Source organism: Cupressus sempervirens, chromosome 4 (assembly GCF_028749045.1).
Source record: "Cupressus sempervirens isolate cs-2001-9-10 chromosome 4, ASM2874904v1, whole genome shotgun sequence".
NCBI lineage: Eukaryota > Viridiplantae > Streptophyta > Pinopsida > Cupressales > Cupressaceae > Cupressus > Cupressus sempervirens.
Window position 1 is genome coordinate 778,437,651 of NC_143121.1, and position 22,769 is coordinate 778,460,419.

At 35.9% G+C, this 22,769-nt stretch overlaps 1 protein-coding gene across 1 annotated transcript in view; it reads left to right on the forward strand.

The window, feature by feature from the left end:
* Positions 1-3,806: 3,806 nt before the first annotated feature.
* Positions 3,807-22,769, forward strand: part of LOC149563704 (3-hydroxyisobutyryl-CoA hydrolase 1-like) — a 275,341-nt gene continuing 256,378 nt past the window's right edge. Inside the window, exons 1-3 of the mRNA XM_089826843.1 lie at positions 3,807-4,046; positions 4,143-4,194; positions 4,325-4,372. Of these exons, the coding sequence (XP_089682969.1) occupies positions 4,346-4,372 (27 nt within the window). The 5' untranslated portion in view covers positions 3,807-4,046; positions 4,143-4,194; positions 4,325-4,345. The remainder of the gene's footprint in view (positions 4,047-4,142; positions 4,195-4,324; positions 4,373-22,769) is intronic.

Sequence of the window (22,769 nt, forward strand, 5' to 3'; positions counted from 1 at the left end):
GAAGAATCTGTTGAATGGTTTTTTCCTTTGTATACCGAAGGGGCTAAATCTCGTGCCTTTTTAGTTGCTTTAGCTAAGGTGAGTGGATCATGTCCCTTCACCCAACTTCGTAATGGATCAGCAAGACCATCACAAAATAACACCGCCAATCTCCTAGGAGAGATATCAGTAACAAGTACAGACAAGCGCTGAAACTCGGCAATGTAAGCATCCACAAAACCTGATTGTTTTAACTGTGCTAGTTCCTTGAAATGTAACTCGGGATCCCTAGTGTCAAATCTCTCAATCAATGTTTTGGTGAATTCCTCATAGGATGTAATCTGATTATGCCCCAAAGTCACCATGCCATGATGTCACCATTCATGTGCAACGCCATCCAAGTGGATAGCTGCATACTTGATAGCCTCCTCCTTAGGCATAGGGTTTAGCTGCAAGTATGTATCTACCTTCTGCACCCAAGCTCGTGCAGTCATCTTCCCTGAAGCATTATAATAAGGTAAGGAAAGTTTTCCAACTTTCTTTCTTAGCTCAAAGTTTTGATTCCTCCCTCCTGCTCTAGGCATGTGTCTCATCCTCAAGTCCATATAATCTCTGAGGGAAATATCCACTTGAAACTCCGGTCCACTAGCCTCCCAGTCCCTCCTGAACTAATCCCGTAACTCGGTAATCTGTGGTTCGTTTACTGGTTGAACCGAATCTCTGGGTGGGAAGGTGGGTAGAAGAGGTCTCGAGCTCGCAGTCCGCGCTAGGCGTGCAACGTGTCTAAAGTTATCAGCCTCATTCCCATTGTTGCTGTGTCCATTATTACCATTAATGTTATTCTCAGGACCATTGTTGTTGCCTTGGCCTCCATGGTTATTGTTTCCCCCATTGCTATTGTTTCCCTCATTGTTATTGTTTCTATTGTTGGCATCACCTGAATTAATATTGACACCCATTTGTCTAGCCATGAGCTGCAACATCATGTCCATTCGCCTATTTTGCTCCTGCTGCATACGCTGCCCTTGCTCTAATGTATCCAATAATTGTCTGAACATTACGTCCCCTTGATCTGGACCGCCATTCTCGCCTCCACCTAATCCTATATTCTTGTCATCTCGATCACCCATATTGTTGTCCTGATCAAAGAATATCTCCTCTATGTCTGTATGGCTGGATTCAATGTCCCCCTGCACGGATGTACTAGACTATTTGCTTTGCAAGTCTGAAATCCTATTTTTTCTTGCTCTGGTATCGTGGAAATTATAAGGCCCCTGTCGCATGCTCAAACATAAATGCTTAGCCTGTGTTTTTTGATTTTTGATTTTAGTGTTTTGACATTTCGTCAAACACTTTTCCCTCTATTCGGCTCTTCCAAATTCCCTATAAGACCTCCACAGGATGGCAGGACTTATAGCTCTGATACCACTGTAATGGGCACCCCTGGATGTCTCAAAAAACTAAACCAATTTGTTGAAAGAAATTTTGTCAAACTGTTTGCATTCAACCTCTTATTTCTTCGTTTAATGTTTTAAACCCCTTATAACTCCAAAAATCAAACGTTTATTTGTTTGTTGTGTTTTGTACATGGAATTGGTATCATACAACATAAACAAGAAAGAAACTACAATAATATGCAAAGTGGAAATGAACTGCTGCTAATAAAATGTTATTTTCAGAACTCATAAAACCAAATACATGGCAGATTTATCAACTCACTAATTACTTCAGCAGTATTGACATAATACTCCAACCCATGCTTTCGAACTTGCTGTTACAGTGCTTTGTCCTTCAATCAGTCCACTACCTTTGTAATATCATTCCCTCAAAGCGACATAAGCATCGGAAAAGTAGTGAGGAAGATATGAGCAAAATACCAAATCTGCCTATACCTGAAAATGCAACTAAATTGCTTGATAATGAAGCCAATAATAAAGAATTCCAAAGGCCAAACCCCAAGGGAATGACGTCTAGAATGTTACAAGAGAAGATAGACGTCCTCAAATGCCAAGAACGGAGCTGCAACTCACACATCAATTTCTTCTCATATTCAACCTGCCTAATGAAGCCACAAATGCTTCCTTTTATTCTATTTCCAAGGGTCCACTCAACTCATATGGGCAATGTGGGATAAAAGATGTGTAGTATATAAAACACATATTAAAATACCCCTTGTGTCTCCCTTGGGTACACATCTCCATAAAATAAATATTAAAGTAACAATTTGATATTTTACAATTAAATTAGACGTTACTTTAATAAAACTTCAGGCATTAAAATGTATTAGCAATCGAACTCCGAATACTGCGAGTGATAGCTCATCAGAAAACTCTCACCGAGGAGTATCAAATCCAATCACCAAAATTGACTTGCACTGTGTCTTGCTGACTTACTTAAAATAGTAAGTATGCCTGAAACTGAGTAAATCAACTTCGTTTTGGCCCAAACTGAAAATGACTAGGCCAAAACACTCCAGGATCCCATTAAACCCTTCGTTAGCCCTCAGGACCATGTGGAACAAGGCTAACGCACACACACTTGGTCAACTGCTAAAATGGGGACATTACATATTATATGTATATTCCTAATTTGCTTGGATATTTTTTTAATTTTTTGTCTTTTTTCGCAATTTGGTTTTCTATGTATGTGCTTCCCGACAAGATTCTCAACGGTATTGACAAAGTGTCTTTTTTTTTTTTTTTTTATTGCTCCTAATTTGCTGATATTGCGAGACCACACATGCTGATAAAAAATGAGCTATCTGATGATTGTTTACTATGCATGTTTGTAAACAATCAATATTTCTGATGCTATTTCAAGCATGTTTAGTTCGTATGTGTAGATTGACCATCTAACAATACAGACAGTAATGAGAAGATTGAGCAACATGAGAGGGTTGCTAGCTGAATGTGGGGCATAAGGCTATAGAGCATGGATTTTTCAATGTTTTTGTATTTAACGGTGTGTTTTCACACCACTATTTAGATCATGGATATTGTTCTTTCTCATCATTTCATGAATATTGTTTTTCTATCTTCTATCTTAGGTTACATATGTAACATTTAATTATTGATCACATACCTAATTTAAACATATTTGGATCCCATTCATAATTTGAACATATTTTGATGACATTGTTATTTGAATGTTGGTATCTATTTGATCTATACATATTTTATACATGCAGATTGACCATCTAACAATACAGACACTAATGGGAAGAATGAGTAGCATGAGAAGGTTGCTCGCCAAATATGGGGCATAATGGTATAGAGTGTGGATTTCCCAGTGTTTTCATATTTAACAGTTAAGTCACAAAGTTCAAGTTCGAGTTCGAGTTCGACAACTATGAAGTTCGGATGAAGTTCGACAAGCAAAAAGATTGAAAAAAATTCGATGATAAATTCATCTTATATAATTTTTCAAAAATATATAAATATATATGATCACAATTCCCAACTATGGGACAATTTATAACTTTGTACAAATGATTGCAAGTATGATCATTTTTTACTTTTCTTTGCTAATAAATAGAATAAAAATAAAAACTAATAATCATTTTATTTATTCTTTACTAATAAATTAAAACTGTGAATATTCAATAATTAAAAATAATAATAATGTAGTCTAATTATAAATAAATTAGTAATCATAAATATTAAATTAAATATTCATACTTTACTCATTATAATTCTTGTGTTTCACTAATAAAATAAGATTAAATTTTTTTTACTTCAAATTCTAATTCCAATTTGAAAATGAACAACCAAACGGAAGAAAAAGATATTCTTAGTCATATTTCATTCCAATTCCAATTTCTAAATTAGGAACCAAACATAGAATATGGATTGGTACATTCATCTTCTGATCCAACTATCTTCCTAAATCGTATAACCAGATTTTTGGAATCTTGGTTGTGAGATAACTGATCATGAGAAATTTATCTTCCCCAACCAAACGGGGCCTAACAAAATTGATGAAAGTTGGTCATTAACCAAACAACAGAAATTTTAACTCGTGAAGACAGATCGAGACTGATTTTTATATTGCTTTTTGATAATAAAAAGGTATTTGAATTGCAAGCCGTTGTAACGTTGAATTCTCACTACTTTTACCTTGTCAAAAATCTCCGGAAACGTTTAACCGATGCTTGATATAAATAGGTATCATGAGCTGAGGAATGATCCTTCGACGGCCTGATCTTCCGCTTCTCAGGTATAACCCTAGATAGGCTGATTGATAAATTTTTGGTTCGTATATGTCATGGATATCGAACGATTAATTTAGAGCGTTAATTTTTGTCTAATTATATATTTGTACATGAATCTGGGCTTGGATTTTGAAGAAAATCATAATCTGGATAATCATGGCATCAACCGGAGAAGACAATCAGGTACTATGCATTTGGTAATTAATGACTTTGGATTTCCCTTATAAAATCTACTTGCTCAATCTTGAAAAGAAGCTGCAATTCAGCTTCCTGTTCTGCTTGTTTTTACTGCTACGTATCTCTACAAGACTCGAGTATTCTTCGCTTTCTGTTGACCGCTGTTTGCTTTATGAATTTCCATTTGAAAAGAAGATGGATTGTAGTCGTCTTTTGAAATTATTTTCCTGAGTTTATCTTCAATTGTGTGGGATACATTAATGTTTTCTTAGCTTCCTTTTGGACACCTACCCTGTTTGTCCGTTCCCACGTTAATAGGCAAGCTTTCACTTTATCTTAGCTGTGTCATGGTGTTAAGTAAAATTTGAAGAATTTATGAATGTATGAATAAGATAGGTGAACGCCAGTCCGGGTTGTTTGCACTGATGAATTCAATAAGACGAGTGCACAAAGCATGGTTGCTGTTCATGAGCCAATAGAACAAACAATATCCACGGCAAAGGTATATAACTGTTTTAAACTCCTCTACGTTAGTGCTTGTAGTAGAAGGCTTGTGCACAAATAAATGCCAACGATCTAACATTTTAACACAACGCACGCCAATATATTAAATGGTACATCATTTATGATATGGCATATTTGGTGCAGCCAAATTGAATGGTGGTGTGTTACAGATAAAATATGGCTCCGATCATTTTGAGGTTAGCAATAGTGGATACCGACACATGTTTGCTAAAATATCATGGCATGAAGAGAGAGCTTTTAGTGTGGAGATATTAAAATTTAGCAGGGTGTGCCAGGATAAAATGCAACTGAAAGTAATAGGGGCAAAGCGTATGCCTTTGCGAGCTTGGCCTATAAAATCTGACATGGCAAGTTGGAAATCATACTACAATTTGTTCGCATGGAGTTGAGCAAAGCAGGGTGTACTAAGCTTAGCATTGAGTATAGGCCACAAACTATACGACATAATTTGTAAGTCAGATTGCATAGGCATATGGAATTTGCATCATCATGAAGGTCAATGCACAAGCGAAAATCTGATGGAATTTTTGATAAAACCTAATACAAAATCAAGATAATATTCTGGTTTTGGCATGTTAGAGCATCATTAAAGATTATACAGCAAAGGAACATACCACAATAAGGAACATTTGAGGCATTAACAATGAAGCACATTCAGAAAAAAACTGCACAACCAAAAGGGAGAAGATGTAATTACCAACATTAGTGAACATTTATGTTCCATGGAGTCTCTAGTGGGGGATGGGGGAGGCACGGGCCTAGACATGGGGATAGTGGAGGGATGAGACACAACCATGGTACTTGAAAATATAGTAGAAAAATGTAATAAGGAATAGCAAATAAAACTTTGATATACTAAACATATTGCATTGAACAACAAAAATGCTAAATATTAGCGTACTTATATTATATTCAACATTCAAATTTCATATGCAATTTTCTACTGGCTTAACTCTTATTGTCCCCAAAGTGAAGCCAAACTCATCACTTGAAACCCTTAAAATCCAACATTGATTGTGCAACATTATCACCAACTTAGGTTTTCTCCTCTAGTTGTACATCCCATGGGCTACTAGATTCACATTGTAGGTTAGACCATGGTAGTGATTGATTCCTTTTACTATGTACAACGACACTTCTTTTCCCTCCCAAAGGTAAGTTTGTTCCTCTTAATAGAATGGATGAAGCTATAAGTAGAGGGATTCCTTTGGTAGCAAAATAATTAGAAACCTATAGGTGAATGGCTAGCGTGGTTGTCAAAGAAGGTCCACGCATAGTCAATGATAGCTTGGATCCTTTTGTGCCATAATATGCATATCTAGCTTTGCCTCTTTTGGATATCTTTTAAGAGTGACAAATTTCATTCACTTAGTATGAATGGTGCTTGCATTTGTAGTATTGGGCCCCTGACATCATGTCCCCTTTTTGATTAAAATTGTATTTTGGAAAACATTAATCTCTTCTATTCTTTCATGGGCTAATTGGACAAGCTTAATGAAAATAATTAATTTAATAATTAGAAATGTCAAAATATTCTATTTGGGTAGCCACTTTTTTGTCCTTTCCTCATTCCACGACCCCCTCGTTCTCTCTCTCCAGGCTGAAGAACACTTGTCCTATGAACAAATGGTACGATGAGGATTGTAAAGCCCACTATTAGGTCCTACACTTTGCTTTCACCCATCACCAACCTCCTATGATAGGCTGAAATCCTCCTACAGTTATCTTCATTGCAAGTAACCCCTCTTCATCATGAAGTGTGGAACCCTTTGTACCTCTCTCACCCATTCCCTTAAGTGCTTTAGGAGCAATCTTTTCCCTCGCTACTCCCCTCTCCCTATTAAGTTACATCATAGATCTTTGGCCTTCCATACCTCTTCTCATTATGGTATCCCTGGACAACCCCTCATCTATGTCAACCCTCATACATTATCATCTTTTCATTCACACAAACATTAGGGAAGCAGCTAGAACTCTGAATGCTAGTAGAGCTGTTGATGAGGAGGGTTTCCAGATTGAGTTCTTCATGCATGGTTTCATTGTCCTAGGTCCATACTTATCTGATCTTTTCAACCATGTTGTTCGCATTGGTTCTGCCCCTCCCCGCCGATCACACCACATATTTCATTTGATTCATGAATCAAGCACAACTTCTTACCCCAAATTATAGGACCATCATGGTGGCCCACACTTTCTCTAAATTGTACGCTATAGTCCTATAGAACATTCTTTCCAGAGAATTGGACCAGCGTGATATACATGCTAGAGGATAGGTAGGTTTTAGGCCAAATTATTAAACTACAAATGACAGTTTGGCCCTTCAGACTATTATTGAGGAGGCTTGACATCGCTTCTCAAAGGTTTACTGCCGCTTTTTAGATTCCACAAAGCTTTTGATTCTATTTCAAGGATTGCGTTGTTTCAAAGACTTCGTGACATTAGTATCTTTGAGATTCTCCTTACAACTATCATGAGATTTTTTGGCGAGCTTTGGGCTGTCTTAAGACCCCTAGGGGTTTCTCTAATTTCATCAAGAGTACTATCAATGTTAAGTAAGGACGTACTTCGTCCCCTACTTTATTTGGTATCTACATTGATGAGATCAAGGGGTTTCTTAGGGAGGACTCTCACATTGAGGATAGTTGCCTACTACACCAGGTTCTGATCTCTATTTTTCTCTTTGTTGATGATGTTGTTCTTTTGGCTTTTCTGTGGAGGGTCTACAGAGATAACTTGATAATCTTGCGGCCTTTTGTGACTTACGACAATTGATTGTTAATTTGGTGAAAACTAAGGTGATGGTTTTCAATTGTCTTAAGTCGTCATAGGAGTACTACTGGTGTTAAGCAAGGTTGCCCCATGCCCCCTACTTTATTCTCTATCTGCAGTGATGAGCTCAAGGGTTTTTTATGGACTCTCACACTGAGGATGATTGCCTACTAACTAGCTTCTGATCTCTATGGTGCTCTTTGCTAGTGATGATGTTCTTTTGGCTTCTTCTCTAGAGGGTATATAGAGACAACTTGATAGTCTCGCAGCCTTCTGTGACTTACGATAGTTGATTGTTAATTTAGGGAAAACTAAGGTGATGGTTTTCAATTGTTTGAAGACGTCTCACCTTCATTTTTTCTTTAGAGGGGCGGAGGTTGAGATCTTGTTTTCATACACATACTTAGGGGTTAAGTTCTCTATATCTTAGTTCAATTTGAGGCCTGCTCTCTAGCTACGCATCAACAAGGGGTATTGTTCTTTGGCCATTCTTGAGAGACAGTGGATTTTGATCAAGCCTAGTGTCCTCTATGGCTTTGTGGTTTGGTGGCCATCCTTATTGGAGCCTTAGTGGGATTCCATTAAGAGGGTTTAGATTCTTCTTCTCTGAGGCATCATTAGGTGCAAGCAATCCATTTCTCATAATATTAATCTTGTAGAGTTTGGGGCTCACTCTTTTGGGTTGGGGGTTATCTTTGATCTTGTTTGGTTCTTTCAATGCCTTCAGGGTTTTTCTGACTTCTACGAGGGGCGCCAAAAGTACTCCCTTCTTGCCTAATATTCCTCTAAGTTTATTGCTACTTCGACTCCCTTAGGTCATACCTGTGGTTGGTTCACTAAGGCTTCTACCCTTCATGGATCTATAGGGATTGAGATGGATCATCTCCCTCCCTCCTTGTATTCTCTTGGTGCCCCTTGTCATCTCCTTCCTTCTAGACATGTGTCGAATAAGTGAATCAAAACTTACATCTACAGGTTGATCATCAGATTGATGGAGAGAACTAGGTTTGTCAATTATGTAGCATTAGAGAGGCTGAGATTGAGGAACATTTTATCTTCCAGTGTCCTATCTACTAGGAGTTCAAAAGGAGATTCTACTACCTTTTCAAGGCAATTCAGTTTATCTCCACCTTTTTTAGGTTCACAAATCAAAGGTGTCTTGTCCTTTACCTTTAGGAGGCCCTTAGTCTTTATGACCATACACTCCAGTAATAACACCCTGCTAGTAGACAATCTTGCTAGCTCATCACCTCCTTTGTCTCCGAGATTTAGTCAACTCGTGGTACCAAGTATCAACTTGGTCCCCCTTCTAGTCATTCTATATCCGTGAAAGTTTGGAGGAGATTTTTATAGCAACGACCCTCTTCCAGGAAATCTCAGGAGTGTTCTGGGCACACTGCTAGCTCTTTAGCTCATCCTTCTATCTCGGGGTTTCTTGCTATTCCAATTGTAGTGGGGTTTTGAGGTCCTTTTGGGCCCCCTCTTCTTTTTCACTTTTGGATGCTGCTTGTTTGTTCTTGGCACTGTTGCTATTTTTCTTTAGTCATTATTTGGTGTCCTTGTTGTGGGTTGGCCCTTTGAGTTCAGTAGTCCATTTATCCCTTTCGTGGTCATTTGTTTGACATTAATAATTTTTTCTTATCTATCTTATATACCAAAAGGACATTCAAATATTAAATTTTTATGCATCACTTAGTGGGGTGTTGGAATTGAAATGGTTAAAAATGGGATAAAAACCTGCATTAACAATGAACTCTTAAATGGAGTTTACAAATGCCAATAATAGCATAGTCTAAAAATAGAGTAAATTAAGAAAAACTTAAAAAGAAAGTCTAAATGACCATTAACTAGAATTAGCTAAATTGATGTAGGAGCATCTTGGGTTTGGAGCAATTTTTCATCAGTAGTCGAGAAAGTATCAAGATATTAGTGCATTAGAATTGGATCTAAGGTCTCTGACTGAAGACTGTGATCAAGCAGACATGTATGAGCATGTAGGAAAGTATAGTGCCGAACATCTCTACTTCTAATTTTCCATGAATAAATGTTGATCTTGCCTTGTTCTCTCCATGTACTTGTTGTTTCTGTTTTGTTTATTCTTGTTGCACGATTGGATATATCCTTTTGAGGTCTCTCCAACTAAGTGACTTTGTAAGGTGGTATTAGAGAAAAGGTTATGTTCCTTGTGAATTTGTGTTACGAATTCAAGGTTGCAAAACCCTAATTGAGTTTGGTTGTAGGGTGGCAGAGTTACTGACCTACAATTGTAGATGGTCGCAAGGATGGTCCGAGGAAGGAGACATGTTTATCCAACAATAATGGATATGTTGAGACAAATTGCACCTAGAATTGAAGAAGTAGAAACTGTCCGAAGAAGAGGAAGACCTTTTGAAGATGTGATGATGAGGAAACTATGGAAGTAGTTGTGGGAAATGCTGAACCGACACTTGAACAAGGGGATGAAAGATTCTTGAGAGCCTTGACTCAAGTAAATGCAAGACCCCATTCAATTTACCGGATTATGATGATAAGCTAGATTCAGATGAATTGCTTGATTGGATTCCCGAGATGGAAAAGTATTTTGAGTATGAAAGTATAAATGCTGATAAGAAGGTGAAAATTGTTGGTACTGAGTTGAAAGGACAAGCATCACTATGGTGGGAACATTTGCAAACCAATAGACAAAGAAGAGGGAAAGAAAACATAAAGTCTTGGGATAACATGGCGAATAAGTTGAAGGGTAAATTCTTACTTGGTGATTATTAAGTTAGTTTGTAAGAAAGATGCAAAATTTAAAGCAGAAGGAATTTACTGTAAATGAATATACCGAAGAACTTTATAGATTGGACATCAGATCTGGGCATATGGATGATGAGGTTGAAAGAATTGTGAGATACCTTAATAGTTCGAGGACATATATTCAAGATGAGATTAGTTTGGTTAAGATGGAAAGCATGGAGGAAGCTTATCAATTCACTTTAAGGCTGAAGAGAAATTGAACAAGAAGTAGGAGCATAGGCAAAGAGGAAGAGGTGGCATATGTCAAGGAGGTAGGACATTCATTGGAGGAGGAAGATCTTATTTCGATCCAAACAAAGGCAAATCAGAATGGAAAGAAGAAAGTTCATACTAAGGAGGTCACCCTAGAGATAATAACTATAGGAGAGAAGATAGGAGTTTTCTCAAGGGAACTTGTTTCAAATGTAGAGAAAAAGTAAATAGAGCCTTTGAGTGCACACAAGGAAGTTCAAGCAAGATGATCGGTAGCTGTAGCAAGAATGCATTTATGGACAAAGAGTCACCTAAATCTATGAATCAGCCAAAAGATGGAGAAGTCCTGGTAATTAGAAGAGCACCATGTAATGAGAAACCAGATCAATGAATGATATTGAGGAAAAGTTTGATCAAGACCAAATGTAAAGTTGCAAAAAAGTGTTGTAAAGTCATTATTGATAGTGGGAGTTCCAAATAACCTAGCATTAGAAGAAATGGTTACCAAGTTGCAACTACTAAGGATGAAACATCCAAAGCCATATCATATTGCATAGATAAGAGATGATAATAAGGTACTGGTAAGTGAGCAATGTGTAGTAAATTTTGAAAATTGGATCTTATCATGATGAAGTTCTTTGCAATATTATGCTAATGGTTTGTTGTCATATCTTGTTGGGTAGACCTTGGCAATATGTGATAGACAAGCAATACATGATGGTAGATTGAATGGGTATACCTTAATAGCAAATGAGATGAAACAAGTATTGTTACCTTTAGTAGAAGATCCTAAGAATGAGAACTATACCACAGTAAGGGTTTGCTTGGTTGAAGGAAGGAAATTCTTGGATGGTATGAAGAAAGAGAGTAGGTTTTATGCTTTGATTCTGAAGAAACCTGATTTGCGACTAATAGATGAACACCATAAGGAAATAAAAGAGTTACTAACGAAATTTGAAGACATCATTTCAGATAATGTACCTAATGTATTACCTGCTATTAGAAGTATCAATCATCGTATGGATCTAGTTCCAGGTGCAAGTTTACCAAACAAAGCATCACACCAAATGACACTTGCAGAGAATGGGGAAATGAATAGGCAAGTGCGAGAATCGTTGAGGAAAGGTTTGATCAAAGAAAGTTTGAGAACTTGTGGAGTACCTGCAGTATTAGCTGTTAGCATGAATGCTGATGATATTCCTATGGGAGAGTATATTAGCATTGTTGGAGACATGATTAAGTGGTTATGTGTTGTATTTATGATAGTGTTTGTCATTGATGTCAACATACTTGTTAACCTGTGAAGACCGGCAGAGTTACAGAGGAAGATGTGTTTAGCACGGTTCGAGGATTGAAGATCAACTTATGCGCACATGAGGATATGTTTAAGAGCATGTCTAGATACTACAACTGTGATATGAAGATTGGTTCGAGTTATGAGGATTTTACTGAAGGTAGCTTTCAGACGTTTTTGGAAAGCGGGTACTGTTGTTTTGATTGTATCTCATCACAGCAATGGAATTGGCTTAAGTGGACCGAGACAGAGGTTGAAGACATGTCTAAGATGCCTTGGTTAAGAGGGCATAATCAAAAGATCATCATATGGAAAGTTATGAAGATTGTGAGTTGACAGTTTGCTTGTAATCTTGAAAAGATGTAAAATTGTAATGTAACGTGTATTGTAATCTCTTAAGATTGTCCTATATTATTATTTTAAATTGGGAAAGCCTCAAGGCTGACTCAATACTTATTCTTTAGAACTTGTTATAAAGGAAAGGTTATTTCCTTATGGTAGAATGTGGTTTTTGATCAGTGAGATCATTTGTTTGTTATGCGAACTTGAAAGGTAGATACAGTGCGAATAGTTATTGTATGAGTGAACCTAAATGCAAATAGCTTTTGATCAAAGCAGAGTTTGGTGGAGTTGATCCACAGTGAGCTTAAAAGGAAATTATTTGGCAAGATAAGTTGCTGGTTGTATAGTTGTCACTTCATATTTGTATTATTTAGTGAGAATAGTACTGAGGCTATTTGGATAGTGAGTTCAGTTGTCCTCCTTTCAACTCATAATAGGGTTGGTACAACTCCTAACAAGGTTTGCACAACTCTTAACAGGGTTGGAATCTCCTAACAGGGATTCAAAGTCTTCTAACAGGGACTTATATGTACTAATTGTATTTCATTAACTCCTAACAAGAACTATCCTTTTACAAGGAACTTTATTATTAGTACATCATCTTGTGGGCATCATTTCCACTGAGGTTTTCCCTCTGATCAAGGGTTTCCCTAGTTAACATATCTGGTGTTATTGTGCATGGTTATCTTTCTATGATTGTTGCATCTACTGTTTACATATTTCAGAATTAAGAAAGATGTTTACATATTTTAGAAATATTGGGAGTTGTTTTAAATGTATTATCTTGGTGGACTTTACTTTCTAACAATTGGCATCAAAGCATCAAGTTCTTTAAGAAAAGCTTTACAACTTAAGGAGATCCATGGTGCATTTCAGAAAAGAAAATCTAAAGTTTTATGGAGTTAACTATGATAGTTAGAAAGAAAAGATGAAGACACATCTGCTATGCCTGGGTCCAGAATTTTTATTGGGTACAATAAATAATAAGACAGTAATTGAAGAAGATAAGCTTGTTGGGTGTAAAGAAGCAGAGAAAGATCTAATAATGTAGAGTATGCTTGCTAGAGAAACACTATTGGTAGCCCTTCTTGAAATAGAATATGGATAGGTAAAGACTTGCTAATGAGATTTGGCTTGCTTTACAAACAATATTTGAAGGTGATGATCATGCAAGAAAATCTAGATTGTAGAGTTGGATATGTTTATTTCAAGATGCTAAGATGTTGGAAGATGAAACTATAAAAGTTTATTTTGCTAGAATATCAGAGATTGTTACAGGAATTAAAAGTTGTGGAGGTACAAAGACAAAAGATGAAGTATGGAAATATTGAAGACTTTGACACCTACTTATAAAAAAACAACATGATGATTGAACAAGTTATTTCTTTCACACCTAACTTTACAAGAGAGACTCTTTTTGCCATATTACAGACATCTGAGATGTGGATGAAACAGAATGGAGAATTGCCTAGAGTTGAGACTGCTTTCAGTGTACAATATAAAAAGACAAACCTACATTGACAAGAAGTACGAGTAGCAGCCGAGCAAAAGATGAAGAAGACAAGAAGATTGAAGAAGAGTCTTTCCTTGCTTATGAAGAGAGAACCTAAAGGTAACAAAATTCTTGTTTGTTGGACATGTAAAGAATTTGGTCATTATTCTTCTAAATGTCCTAAGAGAGTAAAGAAATTTAGGCCTAGAAAAGCCTTACAAGTCAAAAGTATGTGAGGATTGTTTCTATGTTGATAAGGATGGTGAAGTTGATTTTAAGATGATAAATTTCTTAGAAGATAGTGATGACGAGGATGATGAAATTGGATTTGTTGCTATTAAGGAAGAAAGCCTCGAAAAAGAAGAAATAAGAGAAGAAAAAGCACTAGTATCACAAATTGAAAAGAAAAAGTCTGATTGGATTATAGATAATGGTTGTTCCCATCATATGATTGGAGATATTAATAAATTTGTTGAGTTTAATAGGTATGATGGAGGAGTAGTTAGAGTTGGAAATAATGCAACATGTCGCATAAAAGGAAAATAATCTATTATACTTGATGGAAAGACTAACACTGAAGATGTTTACTTTGTGGATGGTTTGAAACATAATCTTTTGAGTGTTGAACAACTTGTTGAAAAGGGATATTAGTTATAGTTCACAGAGAAGACATGCATTATCAAGGATAAAGATTGTAAATTGATTGGTACAGGTACAAGGACAAGAGGTAATTTATTTCAGTTGAACCCTTCTGAAATGATATGTTTGGTTGCTAAAGTGGATGACAATTGATTATGGCATGAAAGATTCTATTATATCAACTTTGATGACATTGTGAAGGTTAGTACTACATTTGCAGCTAGAGATTTGCCTAAGATTGTGCGACCTATTAACATGATGTGCAAAGAATGTACATTGGCAAAGTAGAAGAAAAGTTCATTTCCAAGTGAGACATTTACTACTTCAATGAAACTGAAGATTGTGCACATAGATCTAAGTGGTCCTACAAGAACAAGAGCATCCTATATTGAAAGGTATTTCATGCTTCTTACTGATGATTTCACTAGAATGACATAGGTTGCATTTCTAAGAGATAAATCTGAAGCTTTTGAGAAATTCAAGATATTCAAGAGTAGAGTTGAGAATGAATCTGGTCTGAAAATTAAGTGCTTGAGATCTGATAGAGGAAAATTTATTTCAAATGAGTTTAACAACTTTTGTGAAGATAATGGTATAAAGAGGCAACTTTCAGCCCCTAAGACACCATAACATAATGGAGTAGCAGAAAGAAGGAAAATACTAGTAACAAAAGAAGCAAGAGCATTGATGTATGAGAACAATGTATTAATGTATTTTGGAGAGAAGCAGTGAACACAACAGTAAATACTATGAATAGAGTGCAGATTAGACAAGGCACTGATAAGACACCTTATGAACTTTGGTTTGGACATGCAAGTTTTGTGAAGTACTTTAGAATCTTTGGAAGTAAATGCTATATTAAAAGAGATGATGATATTGGAAAGTTTGATTCAAGAAGTGATGAAGGAATGTTTCTTGGTTATTCATTAAAGAGTAAAGCGTACAGATGTTTTAATCAAAGATCAAAGACTATTGTTGAAAGTGCTAATGTAAGAGTTGATGAAAAGTTTAGAATTCAGGAAATGATACTTGACTATGATTTTGATGGAGAGAACAATTAGGGTCCGTTTGGTTCCTGGAAGATGACAGGAATTGGATTTTTCAAAACCCGAGTTTGGAAATTTGTGCGTTTTTTTCAAAATTTGCAAAATGGAATTAGCATACGTGACTTCCAATTTTGCCTCAAAACCAGGTTTTGTGACTTCTTAAAAAAAGTAGGAATTGAAAATCAAAACCTAGTTTTGTTTTTTAAGGAGTGTAAAAACAATAGATTGGACTACTTTTTGAAATTTACCTTCAACTCCAAGCTTACGCATAAAAATGTGTCTTCACACGCATCTTCCGAGTGAAACAAACGGTTTCAGTAAAATCTCAAAAATTGGAATGAAGATATACAAAACCTTGATTTGGCTAAACCAAGGTTTGTACAAATCCGGGTTTTTTAAATTCCACGAACCAAACGGACCCTTACTGAACTAACATTCGGAATGCTGAGCAGGAATTGTTTTATGAAACTGACCTTGATTTGCAAACTGAATTACAAGGAGAAATACAGAGAGAAGAACCTAGATCTTAGCTTAAAGTAGAAATCAGAATTGAACATGTGACACCTAACATAAATGTGGCAAACAATCACCCTGTTGAACAAATAATTGGTAGTATGAACAAAGGAGTTATGACAAGGAACAAGGTAAGTGAAGAATTGTATTTGATTTCTCAAGTTGAGCCTAAGAATGCTGATGAAGCTTGTAAAGATGATTACTAGATTAAAGCCATGAAAGAAGAACTAGAGTAGATTGAGAAGAACAAAACTTTGAATTTGGTTCCTAGACCTAAAGACACGAATGTTGTTGGAATTAAATGGGTATTTAGAAACAAAATGAATGAACAAGGTGAAGTTGTGAGAAACAAAGCAAGATTGGTATGTAAAGGATATTCACAACAAGAAGGAATTGACTTTGAAGAAAATTTTGCACCCGTTGCTAGATTAGAAGTAGTAAGAATGTTTTTGGCATATAAAGCTAACAAGAACTTTACAGTTTATCAAATGGATGTCAAATCAACTTTCCTAAATGGAGAACTTGAAGAAGAGGTATACATTAAACATCTTGATGGTTTTCCTTTGACAAATAAAAAAGATATGGTTTGCAGATTGAAAAAAGGCATTGCATGGACTAAAACAAGCACCTAGAGCCTGGTATGTAAGATTGGATAAACATTTAACAAGTTTGGGATTTGTGAAATGTAATGTTGATAGTAACTTGTATTTGAGAAAGAATGATAATGACTTACATATTGTTGAAGTATTTGTGGACGACGTTATTTTTGGAGGTATTGATCAAGCAAGCAAGATATTTTCAAGAGAAATGAAGAAAGAATTTGAGATGAGTATGATTGGAGAGATGAAATACTTGTTGGGATTGCAGATTGTATAGAACAAAGATGAAATTTTCATATCACAAGCGAAGTATCTTAAAGATTTGGATTGGAAAGTTGTAAACTTTTTGAAACACTTATAGTAACTGGTTGTAAATTGTCTAGCAAAGATGAATCCCCTACTGTTGAACAAAAAAAGTACAGATCTATGATAGCTAATGCAGTTGGAATTGTGGCAAGATTTCAGGTAGATCTTAAAGAGACACACCATGCAATAGTAAAAAGAATTTTCAGATATTTGAAAGGCACACTTGATTATGGTTTATGGTATGACAGATCACATGATTTTACATTATGTGTGTACACTGATGTTGATTGGGTAGGAAGTGTAGATGATAGAAAGAGCATTAGTGGTGGAGCATTCTTCTTGGGAAGAAGATTGGTTTCCTGGCTAAGCAAGAAACAAGATTGCATTCCAAAAAGCACAACAAAAGCAAAGTATGTAGCAACAACAAATAATTGTAATCGGATTATTTGGATGAAGTAGATGTTGAAGAAAATTGGAATAGAGTTTACTGAACCTATTATCATACATTGTGATAATACAAGTGCAATAAGTATGTCAAAGAATCTATTTTACATTAAAATACAAAACATATATGTATTAAGTATCACTTTTTGAGAGAGAAAGTTGTAGAGAAAGAAATCAGATTGGAATATGTTAGCACAAAGGAGCAGATAGAAGACATATTTACAAAACCTTTGGCCAAGGACACATTTGAGTTCTTGAGCGGTATGCTTGGAGTTATGCCCCAACCTACTTTTGAGTAGTTGATGCAAAGATTGCATCAGTCTAGCTCATGGCAGAGCACTATTCTTATTTGGACTAGATGCTTGATGCTTCTCCTATGGGGGAGTATTTGTGTTTGAGCTGTCATCAAGGACTCTTGGTATTGGGATTCAGTAGTGTCTTTGGACACTGGAGCTTGAACAGATTGTTTTGTAAATGATTGAACTTCAAGAATTAACATAATGATACCTTTGTCATTGATGTCAATGGGGGAGAGATATGAACGTGAAAAACATCCTTTGAGGGAGAGTAATATTCTTTGGGGGAGAGTATTGATTGAAGAAGATCAGGAGATGCTTATGTATGGGGGAGATTTACACCTTCCTTATGCATGCTGATTACTATATGGTTGTGATTTGAACATGAAAAACTCTTTACAACCTGTTTGAGATTGAGATGTATGTTTACATTCATGAGCAACATGAATGGGGGATCAAAGGCAGATAAGGAAGAGATATATTTGGTATTCATGAAACTTAGATGTTTTTCATCTATGTTGGCATCAATGCCAAAAGGGGAGATTGTTAGCATGAATGTTAATGATATTCCTATGGGGGATTATATTAGCATGCCGGAGACATGTTTCAGTGGTTATGTGTTGCATTCATAACAGTGTTTGTCATTGATGTCAACATACTTGTTATTCTATGAAGAGTGGCAGAGTTACGAAGGACGAAGTGTTACCACGATTCGGGGATTGAAGATCAACTTATGCGCGCTTGAGGATATGTTTAAGAGTATGTCCAAATACTGTAGCTGTGAGCGCGTACGAAAATATGAAGATTGGTTTGTAGTTGTGAGTGCGTACGAAAATATGAAGATTGGTTTGAGTTATGAGGTTTTTATTGAAGGTAGCTTTCAGACAACATTTATGGAAAGCAGGAACTGTTGTTTTTATTCTATCTCATAGGGATGGATTTGGCTTAGGTAGACCGATACAGAGGTTGAAGACATTTCAAAGATGCCTTGGTTAAGAGGGCATAATCAGAAGATTGTCATATGGAAAGTTATGAAGATTGTGAGTCGACAGCTTGCTTGTAATCTTGAAAAGATGTAAAATTGTAATGTAATGTGTCTTGTAATATCTTAAGATTTTCCAATATTAATATTGTAAATTTGGAAAGCCTCAAAGCTGGCTCAATACTTATTCTTTAGGACTTGGTATAGAGGAAAGGTTATTTCCTTGTGGTAGAATCTGGTTTTTGATTAGTGAGATCATTTGTTTATTATGCGAACTTGAAAGGGAGATCTAGTACAGATAGTTATTGTACGAGTGAGCCTGGATGCGAATCTCTTTTGATCAGAGCAGAGTTTGGTGTGGTTGATGCATAGTGAGCTTAAAAGGAACTGATTTGGCAAGATAAGTTGCTAGTTGGACAATTGTCACTTCATATTTGTATTATTCAACGAGAATAGTACCGAGACTATTTGGACAGTGGGTTCAGTTGTCTTCCTTTCAACTCCTAACAAGGTTGGAATCTTCTAATAGGGATTCAGAGTGTCCTAATAAGGACTCATATGTACTAATTGTATTTCATTGACTCCTAATAGGGTCTATCCTTTCGCAAGGAACTTTTATATTAATACATCATCTTGTGGGAATCATTCCCACTGGGTTTTTCCCTTTGATCAAGGGTTTACCTGGTTAACATATCTGGTCTCATTGTGCATGGTTATCTTTCTATGGTTGTTGCATCTACTATTTACATATTTCAGAATTAATGAAGATATTGAGAGTTGTTTTAAATGCATAAGCGATGCACCCACCCCTCTCTAGTTATCTTGGTGTAATTTGCTTTCTAACATTAGCACCTAAGAAGAATGAACAATTGAGAATGTGTATTGATCCTAGAGCTATCAACAAAATTACAGTAAGGTATAGATTTCCTTTCCCTATGATGGATGACATAATGGATTATTTGAGTGGAGCAAAGTACTTTTCTAAGATTGATTTGAAGAGTGGTTATCATTAGATCAAAATTAGAGAAGGTTATGATTACCGCCTTTAAAACTAATGAGGGTGTAGGTTGAATTCTTGGAGAGTTATACTTTTGTATTGAAATTTCTAAGATTGATTTGAAGAGTGGTTATCATTAGAGCAAAATTAGAGAAGGTTATGATTACCGCCTTTAAAACTAATGAGGGTGTAGGTTGAGTTCTTGGAGAGTTATACTTTTGTATTGAAATATAGGAATGGATAGTCAAATAGACTAGCTGATGCATTGAGTAGAAGAAGGAATTTGCTAATATAAATGAGAATAGAAGTACTTGGGTTTGATGAATTGAAAACCTTATATGAAACATATCCCAATTTTTCTCAAGTATGGAAGGCTTGTAAGTTGACCAAAGCAAGTAGTTAGAATATTTTATCCAGGATGATGTGTTTGTTATTCAAAGGAGTTCAATTATGCATACGTAGAGGATCAATGAGGGATAATCTAAGTAAGCAGAAACATAGTAGAGGACTTGTTGGATTTTTTGGCATTGTAAGACAATAAGTTTGGTAAATGAAAGGTATTATTGGACACAAATTTATAAAGATGTTAGGAGATTTGTTCAAAATTGAAGAATTCGTCTGTTGCTAAAGGTAGCAGTTAGAATGTGGGTCTCCATACACCTTTTCCTGTACCTAGTAGACCTTGGGAGGATATTAGCATGGATTTTATTTTTGGGTTACCAAAGGCACAAAGAGGTAATGAATCTATATTTTTGGTAGTGGGTAAATTTTTTAAAATGTCACATTTCATTCCTTGTAAGAAGACATCTGATGCAATATATGTAGCAGACTTATTCTTTAAGGAAATTGTTAGGTTGCATGGGATATGGAGAAGTATTGTTTCTGTCAGGGATAACAAGTTTGATGGGTATTTCTCGAGGACATAGTTGAGGAAGCTGAATACTGAATTGAAGTGTAGTTCTACTTTTAATCTGCAAATTGATGGACATATAGAGGTTGTAAACAAGAGTTTAGGGAATTTTTTGAGGAGCTTGGTTGGAGATAAGCCTGGTAATTGGGATTTTGTTTTAGCCCAAGTAGGTTTGCACATAATAGTTTGGTAAATGGAAGCACAGGAAAGACACCATTTGAAATAGTTATTAGCATGAGTCCTAAAGGAGTTCTGGAGTTAGGGCATCTTAAGCAAGAGGATAAAAGGAGTGTTGAAGTAGAAAAAATGTGAATTACATGAAGTCATTGCATGAGGAAGTCAAGCATCACTTGGAGAGTATGAACCAAAAGTATAAGAAGGCTGATAGGACTAGAAAACAAGGATTTCTCAGAAGAAGATGAGTTTATGGTTCATATGAGGAAATGAAGATTTCGGTTGGGACTTCTAACAAATTAAAGATGAGGAAGTTTGAACCTTGTAAGATCTTGAAGAGATTTGATTCTGGAAATGCTTACGAAGTGGAGTCACCTAAGGATATGGATATTCCACCTACATTTAACATTGTAGATTTGTATGAGTTCGGATGATGATTCATATGTGAAGCAACAATACCCTAAGACGTAGTTGGACATGATAGAGAAAGTATTGAATGATAGAGTTGGGATAAGTACAAGATCTGATCAAGTGGAAGGATAGACCTGTTAAAGATTCTTAATGGATTTCTCAAGCTGAGCTAGATCATTTTGATTCTTCTCAGGCGTCAAAGTGAGAGTCTCACTTTCTTATTAACCTTGTGTGTTTGATACAAGAACATCATGGGTTTGAAGCAATCTTGCATCAACCAAAAAATATTTTGTTTGTAGTTTTGCTACTTTACTAATTTATTTCAGTCTATTGATCAATTCAATGATCCTTTATTTGTTCTAGTCAATATGATCTAGACCTAGTCTTGTTCTTGTTCCTAGGTTTGCAGCTTCTTTGGATCTATTTTTGCTTGAGTTGTGATTCACTCTCTCTTGGGTAGCATATTCTTGCTAGTTTTCATCACCATTGGTGAATTTTGATCTTGCAATGGATATCTACGATCGTGGATCATTGGTGACACTTCTATGTTCCTGGATCAAGTATGGACCCAAATCTAGAGCCACAAGCTTTCAAATGGTGTATGCCTTGTGTTACTTATGATTTTTGGATTTGACCTATTTCTTGTAATACTTTTCTTGTTCTTGATGAACATTCTTGATCTTGAGGCTGACCAGTGTGTCGCAATGCCTATATATTGTAATGTAATGTACCTCTTGAAGGTATTTCATCAGTAGTTGAGAAAGTATCAAGATAGTAGGTCATTAGAATTGGATCTAAGGTCTCTGACTGAAGATTGTAATCAAGTAGGCATGCATTGTTAGTGTAGTTTTTTTATTTCCTAGTGGGTTATTTATTTTTCCCTATATTGCTGGGTTTTTCCTACACTTTTAATAATCTCGCTTAGCTTCATAAAGCATGTCTTATTAGGTGAGTGTTTGTGAGGTGTCACCTTCCTACATGTGAGCATCCATTAGCTATCTTGGGAAGATACTTTGCTATCTTTAGTCCGATAGATGGTTGCTCCTCATTGGTCGGTGTTGCCACCTCCTCCCTCTTCCTAGTCTATATAAGCATGCTACCTGGCTTGTATTTGTAATCTCTTGCTTTTGCATCCTCTTAATTCTATTTTGCTTCTAGCATTTGCATCACTCTCTTGGAGACTAACTCTGTGTTGCTATTTTGATTTTGTATCATTTGCATTCATAGTTTAGATATCTATTCTTTGCACTATTTTTCTGGGTTATTAATCTTTTTAGATTCTAACATGGTATCGAAGCCATTCTATGTCCAAGAGTAGATTTTAGTTTCCTTATTTGAGATATCCTATTGTAGGTTTTTGAAAAACCCAGTATGATCTCTTCTCTTGCATCTTCGGATGATCTTGAGAATCAGAAAAGTTTGACAAAAACGTTTTTAATCTTTGGGGTTTAACGTGTTTTATGAAATCTGGGTGATTGTAGCATTTCTGGTTATACTGGCAACATTTTTGGTTGTTCCAACATTTCCAAGAGGCTTGAGAAAGTCAAATTTGGCTTTCATTTCACTGAGATCGGAGATCGTCATACAAGTTGCGAAATTGGGGTTTCAGTCTCAAATCTGACAACCAACTTGCATATTTGGTGTTTTCAATCAATATTGAAGGTTCCAACATG